The sequence below is a fragment of the Ictalurus punctatus genome, chromosome 22, assembly GCF_001660625.3.
Source record: "Ictalurus punctatus breed USDA103 chromosome 22, Coco_2.0, whole genome shotgun sequence".
NCBI lineage: Eukaryota > Metazoa > Chordata > Actinopteri > Siluriformes > Ictaluridae > Ictalurus > Ictalurus punctatus.
In genome coordinates, this window is record NC_030437.2 from 11,557,460 (window position 1) to 11,581,572 (window position 24,113).

The 24,113-nt window shown below is 35.6% G+C and overlaps 3 protein-coding genes across 5 annotated transcripts; 1 reads left to right on the forward strand and 2 right to left on the reverse strand.

The window, feature by feature from the left end:
- Positions 1-3,148: 3,148 nt before the first annotated feature.
- LOC128628944 (uncharacterized protein C2orf81 homolog) lies at positions 3,149-6,254 on the reverse strand. Its single transcript, XM_053674532.1, has 4 exons — positions 5,800-6,254; positions 4,548-4,783; positions 3,679-3,873; positions 3,149-3,553 (listed from the first exon to the last, which is right to left on the reverse strand). The coding sequence occupies exons 2-4, from the start codon at positions 4,776-4,778 to the stop codon at positions 3,317-3,319; spliced, it is 663 nt and encodes a 220-aa protein (XP_053530507.1). The 5' UTR covers positions 4,779-4,783; positions 5,800-6,254; the 3' UTR covers positions 3,149-3,316.
- Positions 6,255-8,801: 2,547 nt separating this feature from the next.
- On the reverse strand, positions 8,802-12,465 carry LOC108255874 (uncharacterized protein C2orf81 homolog). Of its 2 annotated transcripts, none has more exons than XM_017452197.3 (4): positions 12,218-12,465; positions 10,662-10,897; positions 9,794-9,988; positions 8,802-9,668 (listed from the first exon to the last, which is right to left on the reverse strand). In XM_017452197.3, the coding sequence occupies exons 2-4, from the start codon at positions 10,890-10,892 to the stop codon at positions 9,432-9,434; spliced, it is 663 nt and encodes a 220-aa protein (XP_017307686.1). In that variant the 5' UTR covers positions 10,893-10,897; positions 12,218-12,465; the 3' UTR covers positions 8,802-9,431. The 2 variants fall into 2 exon arrangements, with proteins under 2 accessions (XP_017307686.1, XP_017307687.1); XM_017452198.3 differs by lacking the exon at positions 12,218-12,465 and adding an exon at positions 11,801-11,911.
- Positions 12,466-12,552: 87 nt separating this feature from the next.
- On the forward strand, positions 12,553-21,901 carry wdr54 (WD repeat domain 54). Of its 2 annotated transcripts, none has more exons than XM_017452191.3 (10): positions 12,553-12,651; positions 14,521-14,794; positions 15,629-15,691; positions 15,789-15,855; positions 15,929-15,985; positions 16,068-16,195; positions 17,300-17,400; positions 19,591-19,753; positions 19,847-19,921; positions 21,047-21,901. In XM_017452191.3, the coding sequence occupies exons 2-10, from the start codon at positions 14,561-14,563 to the stop codon at positions 21,176-21,178; spliced, it is 1,020 nt and encodes a 339-aa protein (XP_017307680.2). In that variant the 5' UTR covers positions 12,553-12,651; positions 14,521-14,560; the 3' UTR covers positions 21,179-21,901. The 2 variants fall into 2 exon arrangements, with proteins under 2 accessions (XP_017307680.2, XP_017307681.2); XM_017452192.3 differs by lacking the exon at positions 12,553-12,651 and adding an exon at positions 13,651-13,817.
- The last annotated feature ends 2,212 nt before the right edge of the window (positions 21,902-24,113 follow it).

The window sequence follows — 24,113 nt, forward strand, 5'->3', positions numbered from 1 at the left end:
AAAAACAGTCCCAAAGCCTTGAAGACCCATCACTGTATTTTACTGTGAGTTTGGAGACTTTTCCTTGTATCTAGCCAAACAAGATGATACCAAAATGTTTCTGCTTTATCTAACCTAAATGCAAGATTTCAATTGTATTTCCAGAGACACTTTGTGAAGTTGCTGTGTTTCGTATATTTAAATATATATAAAATGAGATATATAATAAGAATGATTTTTATTAGAGGAAAGGCAAGTAGCTTCTCTAAAATAAATGTGTGTAATATTTGTACCTTATTTTTTAAGACTGTAAATTCTTTATTTTTAAGACCAATAATTCTGCAATTGTGCAAACTTTAAGTGATTTATCATGTATGATTAGCTAGGTGAATGTTTTTATTGAAAAGCTACTCTGAGTGAGTCAACACTATTGTTATTTAGTAACAGCAGATTGTGTCTAATCTGAAAAGTAAATCACAAGTCAGATTAATGAGGTGCTATGCATCTAAATAATAATAATAATAATAATAATAATAATAATAATAATAATAATAATAAACTCTTTTTCGTGATAGTGGACAAATCAGACTTGACAACACATTTATTTATAGTAATCTGGTTAATGTGTTTGTCACTGCTGTAATCCACTGGTGGAGAGATTGAAGGCTGTACTTTTGTTGCTGCAATGTTAAATTAAAGGAGGAAAGCTGTGGCCTTCCATTGCTCTGGTGGCAATAAGTCAGAGCACTTTAGTGAAGAAAAATAAATCCAGTTTACATTCAGACTGTTACTTAATTGAACAAAGTAATGTAGTGAGCAATTGATCAGATTGCCACGTAATGATATTCATACACCAATGCCAATATTAACAAATGTAAAAGTGCGACCCATTTGAGTGAGTGTACAAAGCTGTTGTCCTTTCAGTTGTAAGCTCTCTGTGATACTGAAAAGAATGAATGCCTTACTGTTAACCTCCTACATGGTTCTAGCAGTATGGCATTTGATGGGGGATGTTTGGCAAAATATGTATGCAGAGGCTTAATAGAATTCAGATGTGTTTCGTGTTTAATGGTTAAACATATTTAATTATATTATGTTATAGATATAATGTGATTGGATTTAATGTATTCCAGATGCACACTTTTCAATGTAACACCCTTAAGGGTTCAAAGGTTCTGTGTATCACAAAATCAAATGTAATTATAGGGCTGCACAATTAATCGAATATCGATTGCGATTATGATTTTGACTGCCCACAATTACATAAAAATGATCGACTGCGATATTGACTTTTAAAGTTCGTCCCCCGCTTATAGAAAACTCCGCTGTAGATCAAATCAAGCGCTTCCTACACTTACAGCCAATCAGCATAGAGCGGCGCAGGGATGATGTCATTTTGTAATGCCAAAACCCAGAAACTGCGTTAGCATTTTAGAGCTCAAGCTGCTAGCTTCGCTTTGGAAATTATGATACTGACATGTTGCTAAATTACACTACAGAGGTTGTCAGGGACATTAAACGCCATCATGCCGAACAGGAAAAAACTTTGCAGATAAACTCAGGGCTCTACTGTGCGACCATTTCACTCGCATTTATGACTGAAAAGTACTTTGTGCAACTGTGAATAAATATTTATTCGCACCGGTGCGAGTGACCTGTTCGGAGTTGTATAATACAATCAGAATAAAAACTACAGGAGGTCCAAATTCCTTGACACCGCGCAAGTTACTTTCACACTGCTTTTCATCTACTCAGCCAAACGAACAAGTGTGGAAATACTGCAGAGAAGCCATTATGATGACAAGTAACTCTGTACATCATCTGCTTCAACTTCCCTATCTCACAAACTGTGACCTGCTCATGTAGACAAAGCAGCGTCGGGCCGAGTAAATTAATAATAATGATAACGCTATAAGGTGGGTTTAATTCAAACCTCTATATTAAAAAATTCCTCAACAGTCATAATCAAGAGCAGCAACTGTACAGTCTGTAAACATACAGACTGTATGTAAACACTGCCGCTCTCCTTCTACACCAACTCTACTAGAGCATTGACTTAATTTGGAACTCAGGGTTTCCAGATATCACTGGAAAAGTCAACTCCAGTTTCCATGTTCTGATTTAATCCCCCAACATTGTTCTGGGGAACCGATCTAAAAGGAACAACTGGAAAAAAAAAAAAAAAAAAAAAAAACTACTAAAATGTAAAGACAGAAAATGTGCTTAGTTATAAATAAATCATTTAATATATAAAAAATAGATATTATAATAACTTCATAAAATATAAATAAAATGAGAAATGAAAATGTTTAATTACTATAGGATGCATTTAATATCAATTTGACATTAAGCTTAGTTCACTATTTCATTAGAAGGCTATTAGCCTTTTTCCTAATATGGATCATTTTTGTCTTAATCTACTTTTAATTAGGACTCTTTATTGTTTAAGATATTTAAAAATAAATATTTGATGCTTGTTTATTTATCAATTAACCAACAGTATTTCTCATTGCTATTATTTTAATTAAATTAACAGTGACCATGAGCTTAAACTGTTTATGACAGACCTCCTGATTAAAGCTTAAACAAAAAAGATTGATATCTGGATCGGCTTCGGTCATAAAAATCCTGATCGGTGCATCCATAATGAACACCATTACACTAAAGCGCTTTGCATCTGACGGGTAAATGAACTCACCCAAACACATCTTATGTGAGATTATTCAGATATACACAATATACACAGCGCGGTTCGAGAACTGACTCCAGACCAGAACTATGACAGTGGAAAATGTCTAATAGTGTAGCTTTAAATATATTTAAGAGGAGCAGACTTCAAACACTGAACATTGATGTTTATTGTATTTGTTTATAATGTGGAACAGGTTAACGGTTGTTTTCTGCATACAACCTGTAAAGTTAACTGAAAATATAAAATTTAGTTTATCAGAAGGTAAATTAATTTGTTACGGCTCACACTATGTTCCAAAATTCTGTCATAATTGACCAGCTCAAGTTTTCTCATGCTTACTTTTGTGTTTTATTGTGGCACATTAACATTACCATCTCAAAAAAATATATAAATAAATAAATAAATAGATTAATTAATTAATTAATTAATTAATTAATTAATAAATAATAATAATAATAATAATAATAATAATAATAATAATAATAATAATAATAATAATAAAACTAAACTTCTACCGTGCTACAAAATTTTTGACTCTGCTCCTAAAATTTTGTAATTTTGTAATTGTAAAGAAATTGTTACTGTAGAGCCCTGAAACTGGTTCTCACAATTCCCCCCAAAAAAATGTGGATGAAGATTCACAGCCTAATACCGCAATATATTCTGTGTTTCTGGAGGTTTCAGTTTGTTTGATGAACGTGTCTCAGGTGGATGTGGTTTTCTTTCCAGTTCCATCTTTGCATGAGATGCAGGGATTACTTTCATGGTCCTGCCATTTCGTCTCGGTTTCCATGTGGGACATTCTGTTTTGTTTATTGACTGGGCTTCCTGTATTTTTTGTGGATCTTTAATGTTAGCTTCCTGTGCATCAGTCTTAACCCTCTGTTCAAATAATAACAGATTTAACAAATATTACTGTAAATCTGCGACTGATAAAAAGATACAGAAATATGACGTATTCAAAAGGCAAATTTGTCCGGCAAAATCATCGATGTTTAGATGGTTACCTGTAAATGATTTGAGATTTTAATAACCGGCACACAGCCTTCAGCCCAGGAATCTGGAATTGAAGGTGTAGGTGCTGTGTCTTCCTGCAGGAGAGAGGTTGTGTCTACATCATCGCCTTCATCACGCATAAGGTACTGCCACTTTACCATCTGGAGTATGGTATTCTTTGCCCAGGCAGCAGTGAATGGCACTATCTGTACAGATACAAAAATTTATCTTAACATTAATGTTTTAATCTATATACATATAAAAGCAGCATATCAGTGTTTCATCATTCTGAAAATATCACATTTATTCATGACACTAGTTGTGTCTCTAAACCATAAAACACATACAACTCATAAAAGTGGCCAAATGGATCCTGTTAATCCATGCCATTTCTTTTGATATTAAAGTCGTGCTAATTAAGGAATGAAACATGGCTGTTATAGAAAAATAATCCACAACATGGTGTGATACGCTGCCAAGACCAAAGTTGATCATTTTCTTATAACTGCATGGGCCAAAGTATCTCATACTACAGTGATCTGCCAAATATTACAATTTGTAATTTATTAACGAACATCATGTCATGCTTTTTAACCATTTATTGTTGCATTTAATGTCATGGAATGTCTGCCAAACAAATGAATTCCTGTTAAATCACCTACATTAGAACATACTGTATATAACTGTTGTTCCCTCAGCAGCCACTCTTTGAGGAATGAGTGTAAATGTTAGATGAAGATCAAGCAACTGAAATCACTTTTTCTTTTCTTTTTAAAAAGGTTCATTAAATAAAGGTAGCACACAATGTGTCATGAAAAACCATCAGTAGTATTGTTTTGGAATATATGAGGGTTAAAATTCCACCGCTGAGATTTATCACCTGTTTCTTAAGATACACTTCATAACACTTCTCCATCACATGGGTCATGAGTTCATCCAGAATATCTGACACAATTTCCTCTCCTTCTTCGTGAGCTATCATAGTCAGAAACTCAGACTTGGTAAGACATCCCAGGTCCACACTGTCCTCCACGTCCTCGGCTTGAGTTGGAGGTGGAGGCTTGGCTGATGTGACCTTTTCAGCTTGATTTTTTGAGGTGTTCCGTGACATGGTTCCTACAGAGTGTTAATATAAATATTGTTAATATGGGTTCATTTGCTTACTTTGTATAGAATTAATTACAATGTCAAGAGGACTTCTGATTTTCTTTTCTTTTTTTTATAGCTCTGCCTGAAACCATCAAGTTATTATTAAATTAAAGCTCATTACTGCATCAACTGATTTATTCTAGTGTGAAATGTGCATAGAGCTACTGTAATGAAAAAATACTTATCTATCTAATAAATCATTGATAGTGGGTTATATATGTAGAATATAAATAGTATAGTACTCCAGTACCTTTACACAGCTAACGTTTCAGGTTACCACTATATATTGTTGTACACTTTGTACATTTATTACATAGCAAGCTAAACAGCATGATGAAATTAACATAATAAATGACACCAGTTACACAAACAGAATATTCAGTTTATCAAATTAAAATGATCATCTAAGGCAGTCATTGCTCTTCTGGGAAAGTAATGGTACCTGGTCACAATGCAGGCAGCATTGCTTGGAAGCATCCGTGGGGAAATTATATTTACTACATAGATAGTGTTGAATTTATTTTCATAGGTAGCCATCCTTTCTGAGTTTGTTAAAAGTCGTGATTGCGTGTTTAAATGTTTTAAATGGTTTGTCTGCACACATCTTAGCAAAGCGCCCCCCATGTCCATACCATGGTTACGCCCTTGCATTGTTGTCCATGTAAACGCATTGATAGTGTTCAGAAACATTTTTGATAATTCATGTTCCATACCTGTCCATTATATAGTTTTATAAAAGTAATTTTTTTAAAGCGCCTTTCACGACACCCAAGGTCACTTCACAAATACAACATGCAAATACAATTCACAAAACACTAAAACACAATATTGTATATATACAATTCTACATATATATATATATATATATATATATATATATATATATATATATATATATATATATATATATATATAATATTATACATAAAACACTAAACCACATATTATAATTAAATATAATGTAATGAAGTACACTGGCCTACCCTGGGTGGGTAAATAAACACGCTTCTTCCTCTTCTTCCTCTTCTTCTTCTTCTTCCTCCTCTTCTTCTTCTTCTTCTTCTTCTTCTAAACTCGCTTTAGAAGTCTCTTACTTGCACTTTATGTCCAGAAAAAAAAACAACAACACCTGTCTCCGTTTTTATAAAACATTTTTAAAAAATAAAAAAACAAAAAAGAAAGAAAAGCAAAAGTGGGATATTTACACTCAGTAGCTGTAACTAGACGCTGGTTGCGAGGCAACATGACTGGAATAAATTTGGCCTGACGTTGGACGTTCGATATTCGCGGATAAACGGAAATTAAGGGACCGTCTCTAAAGTTACATACGACATTGTTAAACACGTTTCTAACTTCAATAGCATTTGAAGGGAGTGATGTACAGTCATATAACCAACTGTAAAGTGTTCATCTAGGTGTCAGCTATAATTCACACCTCTTAGATTTTTGATATTCAACAAAATAAACTATTAAATCATATATAAATATTGCCATGTATTTTATTACTGAATGGGCTCATACACAAAATATATCATTATTTAAAGCTCAACAGCATTGGAAGGGAATGACTTACAGTCACAAAACCAACTGGAAAGTGTTCTTCTAGGTGTCAGGTATGATGCACACCTTTTAGATGTTTTTATATTTATTAAAATGAGCTTTTAAATCATATTTAAATTAGACATGAATTTCACTGCAGAATGGACTCATACACAAAATATACCATAATTTGAAGCTCAATAGCATTTGAAGGGAATGATGCACAGTCACAAACCCAACTGTAAAGTGTTCGACTAGGTGTCAGGTACGATGGACACCTTTTAGATTTTTGATATTTAACCCTACAATGAATGAACCAAAAAAACATTCACGAATGCATAAAGGGGGTCAAAATGAGCCATACTGGATTGAATGGTTTTCTTCAAAACATAGATGTCCTATGAATGAAATATATATATATATATATATATATATATATATATATATATATATATATATATATATATATATATATATATATATATATAAATGCATAAAGAATGTTATCAGGACTCATAACATAAAGGCTAAAGAGTATTCCATATTAATGCTATAGCTGGAAAGTAGATAGTAACTAAAAGAACAAACTAAAAACCAGAATGTGTAAACAATAAACACAAAGCAGTTTTATCTTCTAGATATACGGTTACAACCTGTTGATATCAGGGCTGGGGAATATGACCATATAATATCGATATCTTGATCAATTATGTCACAGTGTGCTTTTATGTGATATTGTGATATCCATCTGTCCATTTGTTTGTTTGTTTGTTTGTTTGTTTGTTACATTTAAATACACACTGACTGGAAGCAAGTGATTTGATGTTTACATTCTGTACTTTACATTACATTCTGAAAAAAAATAATAATAATAACAATTTTTCCAACATTTTAAATATGTTTTGTTAATTGTCATAATAATCATAATAATAATATTCCATCCATCCATCCATCCATTTTCTATACCACTTATCCTTCAGGGTCATGGGGAACCTGGAGCCTATCCCAGGGAGCATAGGGCACAAGGGAGGGTACACCCTGGACAAGAGAAATACATCTGTGTAGGTAAGTGACCAAAACACTGACTTCTAATGGAAAGTATATGTTCATATCCAGAATGGATATCATAAAAAGACGTCTCTGTTAGGGGTCTCCTCTGGGGCAGTGCTGGTGTTTGATCTTCCCAGTAAAGGAAGTAACATTACACTCTCTGAAGTCCTGGAGGAACACACTGAGGCTGTCACTGACATGGCATCTGAGTGCTCAGGCAGTATGGTAAAGTACTCACTCTACACTATCATCAATTTTTGTGACTTGTGGAAGTTACTAAATAACTGAATATAATAAATTGACAATGCTTTAACGGTAATCAAATGGGTTTTCCATTATCTTGTGCCCCTGGAAGACAGAACCTTACTATTCAGTTTCACATTACGGGGTATTGTTTGTAGAATTTTGAGGAAAATAATGAATTTAATCCATTATGGAATAAGGCTGTAACATAACAAAATGTGGGGAAAATGAAGCGCTGTGAATACTTTCTGGATGCACTGTATATATATATATATATATATATATATATATATATATATATATATATATATATATATATATATATATATATAGTGTGTGTGTGTGTGTCTGTCTGTGTATAATTTATAATCTCAGACAACGCATGTGTAAAAATAAAAAGTTGTGTGTGTGTGTGTGTGTGTGTGTGTTAATTTCACTTTATTCTTTATCCTTTGTTCAATTTATGTCTCATAAAACCTTTGATAGGATAGTGTTTTGTTAATAAACCTGAAAGTTTACTATCCAAGAATGCTCACAGTGTGGACATTACAAAAACCTGAGTAAATTGGCAGTGTTGTATAACAAGCACTTTAAATAGACTCAAGTGCCACAAAGTACTTATTTGTCTCAAATAAGACATGGCTGAATGGGGCCTGAATGTCCATGTATTTAACTACACTAATGATCATCTGTATAAGTGCAGTGACTGAAATAAGAGCTGTAAATTGTTCACACTACAGCTCCTTACATGCATGTAAAAATATGCCCAAAACATTCCACCATTACAACAGTCACACAATTATACAATTTTCACATAATTTAGCTGTGTTCTAAGCAATTCATCATAACACAGAAAAATAACTCTGTTTGTAACCACTATGTTATGTTGACCATTGCTACCACTTCACGTTAAAATTAAATGTGTGCAAATACCACAAATATCCTCAACTCCATCCTTATACTGTCTCAGCTGTGCTCCAGTGAGTTTTCAGACGTGATCTGCTTTGTTTTAGATTGATCAGTAAATGATAAAATGTTTGCATATTGAACTCATAGCTGTCCTAAGCGATTACTTCACTAAAAGTGATAATCATTTTAAATTCAGTAAAATGTGTGTAAAGGTCAGAAAACAAATAACTAAATAAACCAAAGGTAGGAACTGAAAATCTATTTAAAAACATATACAGCATATAAAGCAGAGAAATGCTTTATAACCCAATTTAGGTTATAAAATCTGGTCCATCAATTTAGAAAAATATACAGCAAGTTGAATTGTTATGTTGAATCTTAAATCTTCAAAGCTAAGAAATGTTTTTGGAAAAGTAAATATTTTTGTTTTTACTGTCTTATTCAGATATTTTCATTAGTTTGACATCTCTGCAATTACAATATAGCACCAAAAACAGCCACTGTGTATTTTAAAAATCAGTAGGTTGACTAAGACATTAAAAATGAACTTATTTTCTGTGCATAAGTATTAAATGCTTATTATTTTAGGAGCCACTTGTTGAGAATTTACTAATTAAAATAATGAACTATCAGCTTATAAGTAAACAATGAACGTTTGAACTGTCTCTCATTGGGCCCCTGAACTGAAGCATGTTTTGGTTGGCTAGCATCTCCTAATTGTAAATAAGAAACACTTAAGCCACTGTGTGGTTCCAAGCCCTCTCAAGGATAAAAGTTGTCCTCCAGCATAATTCTTTCATAGGCCAGGATGTGCTGAGGCACCTGGAATAGCTCTTGTGGACTTGTGGTTGGAAAAATCTTCACCCAATATGGCCTAATACCGCAATATATTCTGTGTTTCTGGAGGTTTCAGTTTGTTTGATGAACGTGTCTCAGGTGGATGTGGTTTTCTTTCCAGTTCCATCTTTGCATGAGATGCAGGGATTACTTTCAGAGTCCTGCTGTTTCGTCTCGGTTTCCCTGGGGGAGATTCTGTTTTGTTTATTGACTGGGCTTCCAGTATTTTTTGTGGATCTTTAATGTTAGCTTCCTGTGCATCAGTCTTAACCCTCTGTTCAAATAATAACAGATTTAACAAATATTACTGTAAATCTGCGACTGATAACAAGATACAGAAATATGACGTATTCAAAAGGCAAATTTGTCCGGCAAAATCATCGATGTTTAGATGGTTACCTGTAAATGATTTGAGATTTTAATAACCGGCACACAGCCTTCAGCCCAGGAATCTGGAATTGAAGGTGCAGGTGCTGTGTCTTCCTGCAGGAGAGAGGTTGTGTCTACATCATCGCCTTCATCACGCATAAGGTACTGCCACTTTACCATCTGGAGTATGGTATTCTTTGCCCAGGCAGCAGTGAATGGCACTATCTGTACAGATACAAAAATTTATCTTGACATTAATGTTTTAATGTATACACATATAAAAGCAGCATATCAGTGTTTCATCATTCTGAAAATATCACATTTATTCATGACACTAGTTGTGTCTCTAAACCATAAAACACATACAACTCATAAAAGTGGCCAAATGGATCCTGTTAATCCATGCCATTTCTTTTGATATTAAAGTCGTGCTAATTAAGGAATGAAACATGGCTGTTATAGAAAAATAATCCACAACATGGTGTGATACGCTGCCACCCCAATGTTGATTATTTTCTTATAACCGCACGGGCCAAAGTATCTCATACTACAGTGATCTGCCAAATATTACAATTTGTAATTTATTAACGAACATCATGTCATGCTTTTTAACCATTTATTGTTGCATTTAATGTCATGGAATGTCTGCCAAACAAATGAATTCCTGTTAAATCACCTACATTAGAACATACTGTATATAACTGTTGTTCCCTCAGCAGCCACTCTTTGAGGAATGAGTGTAAATGTTAGATGAAGATCAAGCAACTGAAATCACTTTTTCTTTTCTTTTTAAAAAGGTTCATTAAATAAAGGTAGCACACAATGTGTTACGAAAAACCATCAGTAGTATTGTTTTGGAATATATGAGGGTTAAAATTCCACCGCTGAGATTTATCACCTGTTTCTTAAGATACACTTCATAACACTTCTCCATCACATTGGTCATGAGTTCATCCAGAATATCTGACACAATTTCCTCTCCTTCTTCGTGAGCTATCATAGTCAGAAACTCAGACTTGGTAAGACATCCCAGGTCCACACTGTCCTCCACGTCCTCGGCTTGAGTTGGAGGTGGAGGCTTGGCTGATGTGACCTTTTCAGCTTGATTTTTTGAGGTGTTGCGTGACATGGTTCCTACAGTGTTAATACAAATATTGTTAATATGGGTTCATTTGCTTAGTTTGCATAGAATTAATTACAATGTGAAGAGGACTTCTGATTTTCTTTTTTTAATATAGCTCTGCCTGAAAATTAAAGCTTATTACTGCATCAACTGATTTATTCTAGTGTGGATTGTGCATAGCGCTACTGTAATAAAAAAAATACTTATCTAGCTAATAAATCATTGATAGTGGGTTATATATTTAGTATATAAATAGTATATAACTGTTATATATTACGGTTGCATGGTATACCACTACTATAGTAGTATGGAGATACTATAGCTTCAAAATTCAAAATACCGCCAATGTAAGTAATGTAGTATGTGCAGAAGTTAATACTATTTTCGCTAGGTCACATCTTAATGCTTTTTCAGAATACACAAAGATTAGTGACACTTCATTTAACATTCTTTAGCTTAATCTTTAAAGATTTCCTGTTTGCTAGTAAGCGAGGTAATGCTATGCTAGCCGCTGTGTGTAAATACTCAAATTAGCCGTGTTTGTTAGTGAGCTACCGTTCCCAATTTTATGATTTTTTGGGAGTTAATTTCAAAGGTGGGTTATTTATTATTATTTATATGTTGTGTTCATTCTTAGTACTCTAAGGACAATTTCCATTTGCATGATTTCATTGCACTAGGGCAGTGCTTCCCAACCCGAGGGGCGCGGAGAGATCGGAAGTGGGGCGCAAATTGTTTAAAAAAAAAAAAAAAAAAAAAAAAAACAGGGCATCATTTTGGTACTCGGTGTATTTTATTGCTTTTCAGATAAAATGTGCATACATGGAAAAGAAAAAAAAACTGAAAAAAACGCGTTCCCTCTTCTTTTTTGGAAAAAAAAATGCCTTTTTCTGTGTCCGAAACCACATACTTACCTACACGTATTTCACCATCTATATAACAGGTAAGTACACTTTTTCGGACGCAGCCGTGCTCTCTTGTTTGCCGTCAAACGGTTGAGCACTGCCGTGTGTGTATTTGTCCTGTCGCAAAATGTGTCAAAACCATTGTTGTCCATGTAAACATGTTCCATACCTGTACGTTATATAGTTTTATAAAAGTAAATTTTTAAAGCGCCTTTCACGACACCCATGGTCACTTCACAAATACCGCATGCAAATACTATTCACAAAACACTAAACACAATATTGTATATATACAATTATATATATATATATATATATATATATATATATATATATATATATATATATATATATATATATATAATACATAAAACATTAAAGCACATATTATAATTAAATATTATGTAACAAAGTACACTGGCTTACCCCGGTTGGGTAAGTTAACTCGCTTCTTCCTCTTCTTCTTCTACTTCTAAACTCGCTTTAGAAGTCTCTTACTTTCACTTTATTTCCAGAAAAAAAAACCATCTGTCTTCGTTTTTTATAAAACATTAAAGAAAGAAAGAGAGAAAGAAAGAAAAGAAAAAGTGGGATATGTACACTCAGTAGCTGTAACTAGACGCTGGTTGCGAGGCAACATGCTCCTTCAATACCCTGGCCATTTCCTCGTCCTAAAAACCTCCATAATGTACACAGAGTGAATTACATAGGGTGTAGGATACATTATTTCCTGCATGTGAAGTCTCTCTACATAGGGAACATGGAGCCGTTTGGAACTCATCCACGTACTAAGACACGTACGCTAGCTACGCTTTGCACACGACCCTCTCCGTCACTATGGCTGCGGAAGACGCGCAGTGGTATGACCTGCTCTTATCTGTTAGCTCAATGCGGCGGCTGTGGCTCTGCAGTCACTTTTCATTCACTTATAATGTCTTCACCGTTATTATTTGAGTAAATACTGCTGGCACGACCAGAGACGCTGTTGTTTTCTAACGCGCAGCTTGTTTGTAAGGAACGCTCTCGGGAGCTTGGTAGCAAGTTAGCGTTTAGCTTCCTTCTTCTCCATTACTGTCTGGATTAGCGATGCTGAAGGAGTATCTGTGGTCTCATTTGACAGTGTTTTCAGTAAAAACAAGGATGTACATTAACCCAGTCTGATCAAATATACAACTCAGACATATTTTCCTTTCCTTTTCACTGGTTTTCTCAGCTGTATTCACATCGGATTTTTCTTTTTTAAAGTACAAACATATGCGCTATAAATGCATAAAGAATGTTATAAGCGTTCATAACATAAAGGCTAAAGAGTAGTCCATATTAATGCTATAGCTGGAAAGTAGATAGTAACTAAAAGAACAAACTAAAAACCAGAATGTGTAAACAATAAACACAAAGCAGTTTTATCTTCTAGATATACGGTTACAACCTGTTGATATCAGGGCTGGGGAATATGACCATATAATATCTATATCTTGATCAATTATGTCACAGTGTGCTTTTATGTGATATTGTGATATCCATCTGTCCATTTGTTTGTGTTTGTTTGTTTGTTACATTTAAATACACACTGACTGGAAGCAAGTGATTTGATGTTTACATTCTGTACTTAGGCTTTAAAATTGCAATAAAATAATAATAATAATAATAATAATAATAATAATAATTTTTCCAACATTTTAAATATGTTTTGTTAATTGTCATAATAATCATAATAATAATATTCCATCCATCCATCCATCCATTTTCTATACCACTTATCCTTCAGGGTCGCGGGGAACCTGGAGCCTATCCCAGGGAGCATGGGGCACAAGGGAGGGTACACCCTGGACGGGGTGCTAATCCATTGCAGGGCACACTCACATACACATTCACACACCACGGACAATTTGGAAATGCCAATCAGACTCCCATGCATGTCTTTGGACTAGGGGAGGAAACTGGAGGAAACCCCCGTAGCACAGGGAGAACATGTGAACTCTGTACACACAGGGCAGTGGTGGGAATCGAACCCCCAATCCTGGAGGTATGAGACGAACGTGCTAATCACTAAATTACTGTGCGCCCATAATAATAATAATAATAATAATAATAATAATAATAATTTATATATATATAATTAATACTATTAATTTATTTTTGTAGAGATTATACAAATCATTGATGATTTGCTGTCAGTTTCTGAGCAAACCTCTGTATCATGACACATATCGTGTATAGTAGAAATGTCTTCACGAACCATGATATGGTACGGTTTTTTCATATCGCCCAAACCTAGCTGCTATACACAGTCTTTCTGTGCTGTTGGTAGGCCTTTTTTTAGCACAGTGACACTAACATGGTAGGGTAGCAGGGATATCATTGTATCCCAGCAATGCTTAATGTTTTTAATCACATTAGAGTCACTGCTGGATTAAGAAGCAGTCCACCAACCAAAAATGTACATATATAGAAAATTGATCATATTAAAATGATAGGAACCCCATAATTAATATTTTGTGAAGCCTCTTCTGGGTGATTATCATCTCCTAGACAAATTGTGCACAATGTGGAAAAGTCAGGACACTAAAACGGTGAGATCTTTTCTTATAAGCATAGATCTCTAAGATGAACTGGCAGAAATTTTGCTCAAATGAGGGTCAGCTTTATAACAATATAAGCCATGATGCTAACAATTTCTTTGCTTCAATGCTGAAGCCTTTGTGTTGTTTTTTTGCTCTTTCTCTCAGATATACTTGTATAGGCCTGGTTTGACTTGTGGAATCATAAATGGCTAAAATGTATCATCGGGAGAAGAGCATTCAGCTAAAGAGCAGTGCTTCAGCGCTCTACAACAACCTGAGTGTGTTGCGCTTGGCACCACGGTCTCTCACCCATTTTGCTGTCGTGCATGCCAATGTAGTGAACCTAGTGAGTGCCTCCTGGGATGGGCTCAACTACTCACACCGACAGCTACAGTCCAAAGAGGGCAACGTGGCCACCAGCTCCTCACTCATCATGCAGGTGATGTGCACATCTGACTTTTGTAGGTTATTTGTAGTTAATAATTCTGCCTCTAACTGCACAGTTTTTAGAGTATTAAATATAGTAGATGACGGGTGCCAAGGTGTGGTGCTGTAGGGACAAAGTCAATATTTAGAGCTTTCCCTGCTCAAACACTTCTGATTTAATACCCCAGTTATGAATAGGTTATAGGAATAAGTTTGTTTTTTTTTACTATGGTCTCAATCGACCACTGTAGCATATGTGAAATTACCATTATCGACAACTTTTATGCATTTCCCTGTAATAAGAAATGAGCAGAAAACCTGTTCACTCTAATCTTACTTTGGAAGTCTAAGCTCAGTTGCTGGGGCAGTTCATATACAATTATGCAAAACATTTCTGTCGTAATGTATTATAACACATTTATATTGAAGACTTTCATGAACATGTTCAAGTAACTAGAATTGCTTTATCAACTTATTGGTCTTATTGAAATCAATGGTCACAAGTGTATTTTTGAAGGATTTCAAAAAGTCTTCGTGAGTGCAGCCTCATAAGAGGAAATCACCAAACTGGCGCTGGACTCTGGCCCCTGTAATATAGATGGTGCACATTATTCTCCAAATCCCAGAGACAGGAAATTAAAAGCTGTAGCGTGGTTGTGGCTCTGACTTATGTTAGGGTGTGTAATGTAACAAAAAGAGAACAGAAATGTGCAAAGAGGTCAAGTGGGCTGGTCTCAGAGGCTTGTTCTAGATCAAAAACTCAATTGTTCAAGATTTTCTATGTAGTGTCACTAAAAATGTACAGACTTGAGACTATGAGTCAGACATTTTGTTTTCCTGTGTACAGGCAGCTTGGTGTGTTCTTCCATCTAGAGATCTTCTTGTTGTTGCTTCTCAGAAAGGGATTCAAGTTAGTCAATCATATTACATATTACATATTCACATACGTAACCACAGACACCAAATTACTACTGTATCTATATTCTAAATGTGTGTTTGTCTAATAGATGTACGAGTCTGATGGATCCATTATGGTGTACTGGCATGCACTGGACACACCAGAGACACCCACAGGTAACAACATATTCCACTCTGATAACAGCATTTGCATATGTCTGTGGTATTCACACCATGTCTTCTTTATCAGCTAAGGCCATTTTTGCACGGGGGATTGCTGCTGTGAGAGAGAAATACATCTGTGTAGGTAAGTGACCAAAACACTGACTTCTAATGGAAAGTATATGTTCATATCCAGAATGGATATCATAAAAAGACGTCTCTGTTAGGGGTCTCCTCTGGGGCAGTGCTGGTGTTTGATGTTCCCAGTAAAGGAAGTAACATTACACTCTCTGAAGTCCTGGAGGAACACACTGAGGCTGTCACTGACATGGCATCTGAGTGCTCAGGCAGTATGGTAAAGTACTCACTCTACACTATCATCAATTTTTGTGACATGTGGAAGTTACTAAATAACTGGATATAATAAACTGACGATGCTTTAACGGTAATCAAATGGGCTTTCCATTATCTTGTGCCCCTGGAAGACAGAACCTTACTATTCAATTTCACTGTGCACATTTTTATAATATGTACATATATGAAGCTAAAAAAAATCTACAGTGCAATGTTTTAGCAGCTCAGAATAAGTCTATCAAAAACACTTTTCAGAGAAATGTTTAAAAAGCTGCGCCAAGAGAGTGAGACAAAGTGGACTTGAATGGGACACGAAGAGACGGCAAAAATGTAATGAGTACATTTGCCATGGCATATTAATTCTGTACATTGTCATACAGAATTAATATCCCACAATAATATTTATATACACTATGTGGGCAAAAGTCTGTGAACACCTGACCATCACACCCATATGTAGGCTAGTTCTTCCCTAATCTGTTGCCAAAAAAGTTGGAAACACACACTTGTATTAGATGTCTTTGTATGCTGTAGCATTACAATTTATCTTCACTACAAATAAGAGGAACAAACCTGTTCCAGCATGACAATGCCCCTGTGCACAAGCGAGGTCCATGAAGACACAGTTTGCCAAGGTTGAAGTAGAAGAACTCAAGTGTCTTGTAGAGAGCCCTGACCTCAACCCCACTGAACACCTTTGGGATGAATTGGAACACCTACTGCATCCCAGGCCTAATCACCCAACATCAGTGCCTGAGCTCAATGCTCTTGTTGCAGAATAAGCACAAATCCCCACAGCCACATGCCAAAATCTAGTGAAAAGCCTTCCCAGAAGAGTGGAGGTTATTATAATAGTAACGGGGGACTAAATCTGGAATGGGGTGTTCAAAAAGCACACATGGGTGTGATGGTCAGCTGTCCACAAACCTTTGGCCATATAGTGTACTACAAACACTGTTGTGAAGCTGAGTGCAGTCCATGTTTAGGTGGCACTCTTTTGATTATGCAATTTTGTTGCTTCCTTTTCAGAACTTTCACATAATTTTAATAATTTTGCCAACTTTTAGCAACAAAACAATTTGTTAATCATTGTATACTCTCTTAGGAGTACATAGCTGATTTGGTAAGTGCTGATGACTCTGGCCTTCTGTGTGTGTGGAAGTCTGGGGGGGATTTCCAGCTTCTCAACAAGATCCCTGGATTTGAGTAGGTGCACAGAAAAACACCTTTGTGTTAAAGTGTGAGGTAAAATGAACTAGGGCAAATAGAGAGGGACATCAAGAGAAATAAAATATCTGTGTATCTGTGACTTGGATTTTTTTGTAAAGTCTCTGAGAAAAGACAGTCAAGTACATATAACAATGTCTTATTAAGATTATTATATTATAATATTACACTCCTTTAATCAGAACTTACATATGGAGAAATAACTTAATAGTCAGTATGGTTCATCATGTATTGTATCATAGATTTTGTTGCGTTTGCATAGTTCCACCAGTTGGTGGGGCTAAAATAGCAAAAATACATTTCCATGGCGTATTAATTCTGTGACAGCTGTAGCTAAAGATAAAAATTAATTTACAATGCTAAAATAAAAAGTAAAGAGCAGTCTACAAATAGATATTACAACAACAACAATAATAATAATTAATATTATTATTATTATAACGACAATAATAATATAATCACAACAATATTATTGTTGTTGTTTCTGTAATATCTGTTTTTATAGGAGATAAATTTTAAGACCAAAATAGTAGTAGTAATGTATTTTATAATATTGTCATTTTATTGTTGGTGTTATTATAATATGTATTTTACTAATTGTATTGTATGTACTAATATTGGCATCCTTGGTAAATATGAGCAAAGAAGGCTGTGAAAAATTGTCTTTATTGTTTAAACTTTTGATCTTTTGGTTAAAAAATTCCCCAAAATACTCTGCTCTCATGGATATCAAACAAGATAACAGCTCTGAGTCTTCTCCTATAATGCCCGATGAGGTTGGAGAATACATGGGAAGGGATCTGAGACCATTCCTCCATACAGACTCTCTCCAGATCCTTCACAGTTCGAGGTCCACATTGGTGGACTCTCCTCTTCAGTTCACCCCACAGGTTTTCTATGGGTTTCAGGTCAGGGGACTGGGATGGCCATGGCAGGACCTTGATTTTGTGGTCAGTAAACCATGTTTGTGTTGATTTTGATGTATGTTTTGGATCATTGTCCTGCTGGAAGATCCAACCAGGGCATATTTTAAGCTTTCTGACAGAGGAAGTCAGGTTTTCATTTAATATCTGTTGATAGTTGACAGAGTCCATGATTCCATGATTATCCTAACAAAATGTCCAGGTCCTCTGGCAGAAAAACAGTCCCAAAACATTAAAGAGCCATCATCATATTTAACCAAGGGCATGAGGTACTTTTCCATATGGCTACCTCTCTGTATGCCAAAACCACCTCTGGTGTTTATTGCCAAAAAGCTCTATTTTGGTTTCATCTGACCATAGAACCCGATCCCATTTGAAGTTCTAGTAGTGTCTGGCAAACTGAAGATGCTTGAGTTTGTTTTTGGATGAAAGTAGAGGCTTTTTTTTTCTTGAAACCCTTCCAAACAAGTTGTGGTGATGTAGGTGATTTCAGATTGTAGTTTTGGAGACTTTCTGACCCCAAGACGCAACTAACTTCTGCAATTCTCCAGCTGTGATCCTTGGAGATTTTTGGTCACTCGAACCATCCTCTTCACAGAGCGTTAAGACAATATAGACACACATCCAATTCCAAGTTGATTCTTAACATTTCCAGTTGACTGGAATTTCTTAATTATTGCCCTGATTGTGGAAATGGACATTGTCAATGCTTGTGCCATTTTCTTATAGCCACTTCCCATTTTGTGAAACTCAACAACCTTTTGCCGCACATCACAGCTATATTCCTTGGTCTAACCCATTGTTATGAATTTCGCCTATGTGTTACCTAATATTTATATCCCTGTGAAACAGGAAGTCGTGTTTGACCACTTTCCTCTTCCTAGTCTCACAGGTATAATAAAAAAAAAAGTAAAATATCAGTGGGAATATACTTCAAATATATTTTTTCTCAGATGAATTCATAGGTGTGCCAATAATTGTTGCACACCTATATTTAACAAAGATGTTTGTTTTGTTTTTTTTGATAAACCTGTGTTGTGTTTGCAACTCTTTGATATCCATGAAAACAGAATATTTTTGTGTATTCTTTACACAAAAGATCAAAAGGTTAAACAATAAAGACAATTTTCACAGTCTTCTTTGCTCATATTTACCAAGGGTGTCAGTATTAGCGGTGGGCACTGTAAATTTATGAAACTGGCTTGCCAAGGTTTAACCACCATTTGCTGCCTCCTCTTCCCACCAGTATGAGCTGCTCATCAGTGAAGCTCTGGAAAGGCACTGTCATAGCTGCCTATGGCACGGGCCAAATCCGCCTCTACGAGGGTGTCACAGGGATACTGCATGCTGAGGTTAATGCCCATGCTCGCTGGATCTACTCCCTCGATATTGCTCCTTTTACTGGACTGGTGAGAGAAAACAGATCTTGCACATGCCAGTTTGTGTAAACTTAATTTGTAGACTGAACCATAATGTGTTTCTTGTCCTCGTTCAACTCTAAGCTGCTCTCAGCTGCCGAGGACTCCTTCGTTCGTGTGTGGCATTTAAACCCAGCCCCAGAAAGCAATAGTGTGGAGGTAAGAGTATAACAAGTAAACAGTATAACAAGACCATATATATATGAAGATTTCCAGTTATCCAAATGTCTGAACGAATGCTTCATTATATGGCACACTATAGCTGACATTAAGTCATAAAGCCTGTTAAATGGCTCTGATAATAAATGGGAAGGAGATATACACTCACCAGCCACTTTAATAGGAACACCTGCACATTCATGCAACTATACAATCAGCCAAGCATATGGCAGCAGCACAATGCAAAAACTCATGCCGATACAAGTCAAGATGGTATGGCTTGGTTGTTGGTGACAGATTTGAGTATTTCAGAAGCTGCTGATCTCCTGGATTCACACACGATAATCTCTAGAGTTTACACAGAATGGTGCGAAAAAACATCCAGTGAGCTGCCGTTCTGCACAAATGCAGATTCACAAAACAACAAACCTTGAAGTGGAGGACCTACAACAGTAGAAGACCACACTAGTTTCCAATTTTGTCAGCCAAGAATAGGAATCTGAAGCTACAGATGGGAAAAGCTCACAAAAACTAGACAGTTAAAGATTGGAAAAAAGTCGTCATGTGATGTGCTTTCAAGTTTCAAATGTTTTATGCAATTTCCAAATGTTTTAAGCTGCTCTCACATCATTGGCTGATTAAATAATTGCATGAATCAGCAGGTGTTCCTAATAAAACGACTGATGAGTGCGTATATACTTGTATGAAAGCTTATATGGGACCTTAATAATGAAATATTAAGAATAAAGAAACCTTAATAGTGGGTAAATCTTATACACAGGTTATGAGCATTAATATTTATGGTAAAATTTGTTTAAAAATGAGACAGAATTTCACCTTGATTGTTTAATGTGATATGAAAGTATAATGCAGCACTACTGCAAGATTTGTTCTAACTGTGGCAGTATAAAATGATAGTCTGATGAGTCAGAAGTATTAAAATGCGTTTTTCATTTAAAACCATGTCAAATTTGAAAGGGATTTGACATTCCCAAGCAATACACATCTTGACTACATTTTAGGAAAAAAAATATTATTACAAAAGTATTATTATTATAGTATTATGTTATTTTGGTCTTTTTAAAATGAGTTTATCCACACTTTTCTCTCCTCTGCCCTGGCCAGATCGAGCACCTTTACAATGAATGTGTGACTGACACTCAGATTTGCGGCGCTAAGTTCTGCGACGGTGACGGCTTCGCTTTCGCCGTCACAGGCTACGACCTAATTGAGATCATCCGCTACACACAGGCATAAATGACTCCCTCCAATTCTCATGCTCCTGTGGAACTTTTACAAAAGGCAGAGCACTCAGCTGGTACAGTTTATTTGTTCGTCTGTGAGTTGGCACATATTTCAGGAACAGTGAGGCTGGCCAGACAGGCTGTCAGCAGTGCCTCTTGTTGTCTGTACAGTATAGTAAACTGAATGTCAGTTCTACACAGGCCTGTGAATGCCATCGCTTTACTCTTAATGCAGCCATTTGGTCTAATTTATTCTTGTCTAAACTGGTTTGAGTATGAACTTATTAAAAAAAAAATTAGCCAACCTTGTAATGGTAATGTTTCAGTGCACAGTCAGGTCTCTTTTGAAGAAGAGAGAAAATACATGTGGCATGTACTGTCAAGTGCAAAAGTTTGCATTCCCATTAGGACAAAATGAAAAAGAAAGAGAAACGTAATTTATAACAGATCTCATAGATGTGCAGATGTTCTAACCAAAACGGTCAAATAGTGGATGTTCAAATATTAATAGCAAAACTGTTTTGGTTAGAACATCTGCACATCTATGAGATCTGTTATTATAAATTATGTTTCTCTGTATTTTTCATTTTGTCCCCGCCTCTTCAATAACTTGTATGTCCGCAGTTGCCCATTATAGCTGTCTACAACATCTCAACCTATATTTTTGTAGATGGATTAATATATATATATACACACACACACACACACACACACACACACACACACACACACACACTACAAGATATATTCCAGATTTATGTTGACTGCCATTGTAACAAAAGCCATCATGAATCTTTCCATACCATTTTATATGCCTAAGCTGGTCTGTGTTGATATGGTGTGAATTTGATCATTTATTATGAATATTACCATGTCAAGAAGTATGACCCTTTTTCTTTATGGAATTTTCATGTTTTATATAGTCTTGTATGCCTATTTGTTTATAATATTATAGTATTAAAGCACATGTATGGTGAAATATATGTACTTTATCAGTGTAGTGTAGTGCAGTGGTATTCAAAGTGGGGGCCGCCAGGGGGCGCCCGGGGGGCCTCAACAATTTGGTGTGGAAAATATATTCTCACTCTCGGACAACCACACACACACAATCAATTACTAATGTAATCTAATGTAAAGATGTAAGATGTAATTATTAATAAAATAGGGGATATATTCAGAAGTCTGTATTTTTAAAATGTTTTAAAGACATCTTGCAAAAGGGGGGCCTTGGTCAAATGTTAATGCCATTTGGGGGGCCTTGCCCTGGAAAAGTTTGGGAACCTCTGGTGTAGTGCATTTCATTCGTTTTTGTTGTGTTTGGACGGTTTCACCAGTAGATGGTGCTAAATTTACCACATCAATATATATGAGACACAATTAATATACAGTATATGATATATCAATAAATGACTTGTTATTTCTGTATCACTTATCATGCTCATATCTCACAGCTGCAGGCTACCTGGTTAAATCCAAAGTTAGGTTAGGGTTTGTGAGGAGTTTCTCTGCATGTTCTACCTGTGTCCGTGAATGTTTCCTCCTGATTCTCTGGTTTCCTACCACCTCTCAAAAATAGGCCAGTTAGTGTTTTTTGTTTTTTTTTTTTTAAATCAAAGCACAAGTTGTGAATGTGTTTGTGAATGTGTGTGTAGTGCTCTGCAATAGACTGACATCCCATCCAAGGTGTATTCCAGCCTCTTGCCCAGGGAATAACCTCTGGATCCACTGAGACCCTGACCATAATGAAGTGGTTACTGTAGAAGATTGAATGAGTGAATAGTTTAATATGGATGACTATACTTAATATATAATAATTTCTCATGCACATTATTATTATGTATATTATTATTATTATGTAGTATATTATAAATGACCAGTAACAGTTGTGATTATTAGCTGGGAGGATTAAAACTGAATATCTAGTAACAGCTTGTTCCTTACAGCCTACTTAAGTATAAGTGTAAATTGCACATGCTCTTTCGTAGACACTGCTGACGTGTTAAGGGTGTTTCAGTGAAGCAGGCTGGAAAAATTTCAGCCTCAGTGGAGATCAAGTCTATGGGGTGTTTCACTTTGTTTAATACCTGGCACTGATCGGCTGCATGAATCTACAGTCTGGGCTAGAAAGAACTCAGTGCCAGCCTCGCTTGCTACCTTCTTGCAATTCTGTGTACTTTTTTCTTATTATCATTGTGTTGCTGAACAAAAGTCCAAAATCATCTGCCTTAAAATAATCATCTGTAGATGCCAAAAATGAAACCTTATATTAACGTCTTTTTATACCTTTGAAAGACAGTGGGGATAGTCCATGTTTACTGGCCACACCCGTAAATTGCCTGTATATGGTGCTACAAATGGTAAGAACGTAAAGCTATACAGTATATTAGCCAACTAATTGATGATGGAGGAATAATAGCGATCAGTATTGCTGTATAAGTTAAGAAATACAGCTGACCAGTTCAAGCATGCACACTTCCTGGTTAAGTGTTACTGACTCATTTATAGGCTTTGGTGCATACCATATGACATAGAACTGACACACTTGCTGTTTGTTTTAGCTGAGCATGTGCAAAGCTGAAGCTGGAGCAACCAGATTATCAACTGAGCTATTTGACAGCATCTAATTATTCATCCATCATGCCTCCAAGTTTCTCTTTTTGGCCATAATGCATGCTTCTCATCTTGCTCACCTGCACAACAGTTTAGCCTTAAATAACCCATTTCAGTATTGTTGTCATTTGACATGCTGTGCAGGGTTTGTTTTGCCAAAAATACATGTGTCCACAGGCAAAGCTGCTGCTGCAGTTATCTAGTGTTCTCAGAATTTCAGTGGGTAAGTTAATGTTAAAAAACACCGGACCTTATGTAAGACTTTATTTTTTATTTTTTAACTTTGTCGTATAATCTCTCACTAGGTATGCGTGTAAGCACGATCATGAGCATGAGAG

Excerpts from the sequence above, each read along its gene's own strand:
- LOC128628944 (XM_053674532.1), bottom strand. The coding sequence starts at position 4,778 with ATGTCACGGAACACCTCAAAAAATCAAGCTGAAAAGGTCACATCAGCC. Across the intron at positions 3,874-4,547 it reads AAGTGTATCTTAAGAAACAG|ATAGTGCCATTCACTGCTGC; the intron begins GTGATAAATCTC and ends GTATCTGTACAG. Across the intron at positions 3,554-3,678 it reads AAATCTCAAATCATTTACAG|AGGGTTAAGACTGATGCACA; the intron begins GTAACCATCTAA and ends TTATTTGAACAG.
- LOC108255874 (XM_017452197.3), bottom strand. The coding sequence starts at position 10,892 with ATGTCACGCAACACCTCAAAAAATCAAGCTGAAAAGGTCACATCAGCC. Across the intron at positions 9,989-10,661 it reads AAGTGTATCTTAAGAAACAG|ATAGTGCCATTCACTGCTGC; the intron begins GTGATAAATCTC and ends GTATCTGTACAG. Across the intron at positions 9,669-9,793 it reads AAATCTCAAATCATTTACAG|AGGGTTAAGACTGATGCACA; the intron begins GTAACCATCTAA and ends TTATTTGAACAG.
- wdr54 (XM_017452191.3), top strand. The coding sequence starts at position 14,561 with ATGGCTAAAATGTATCATCGGGAGAAGAGCATTCAGCTAAAGAGCAGT. Across the intron at positions 15,692-15,788 it reads CTTCTCAGAAAGGGATTCAA|ATGTACGAGTCTGATGGATC; the intron begins GTTAGTCAATCA and ends TTTGTCTAATAG. Across the intron at positions 15,986-16,067 it reads AGAGAAATACATCTGTGTAG|GGGTCTCCTCTGGGGCAGTG; the intron begins GTAAGTGACCAA and ends CGTCTCTGTTAG.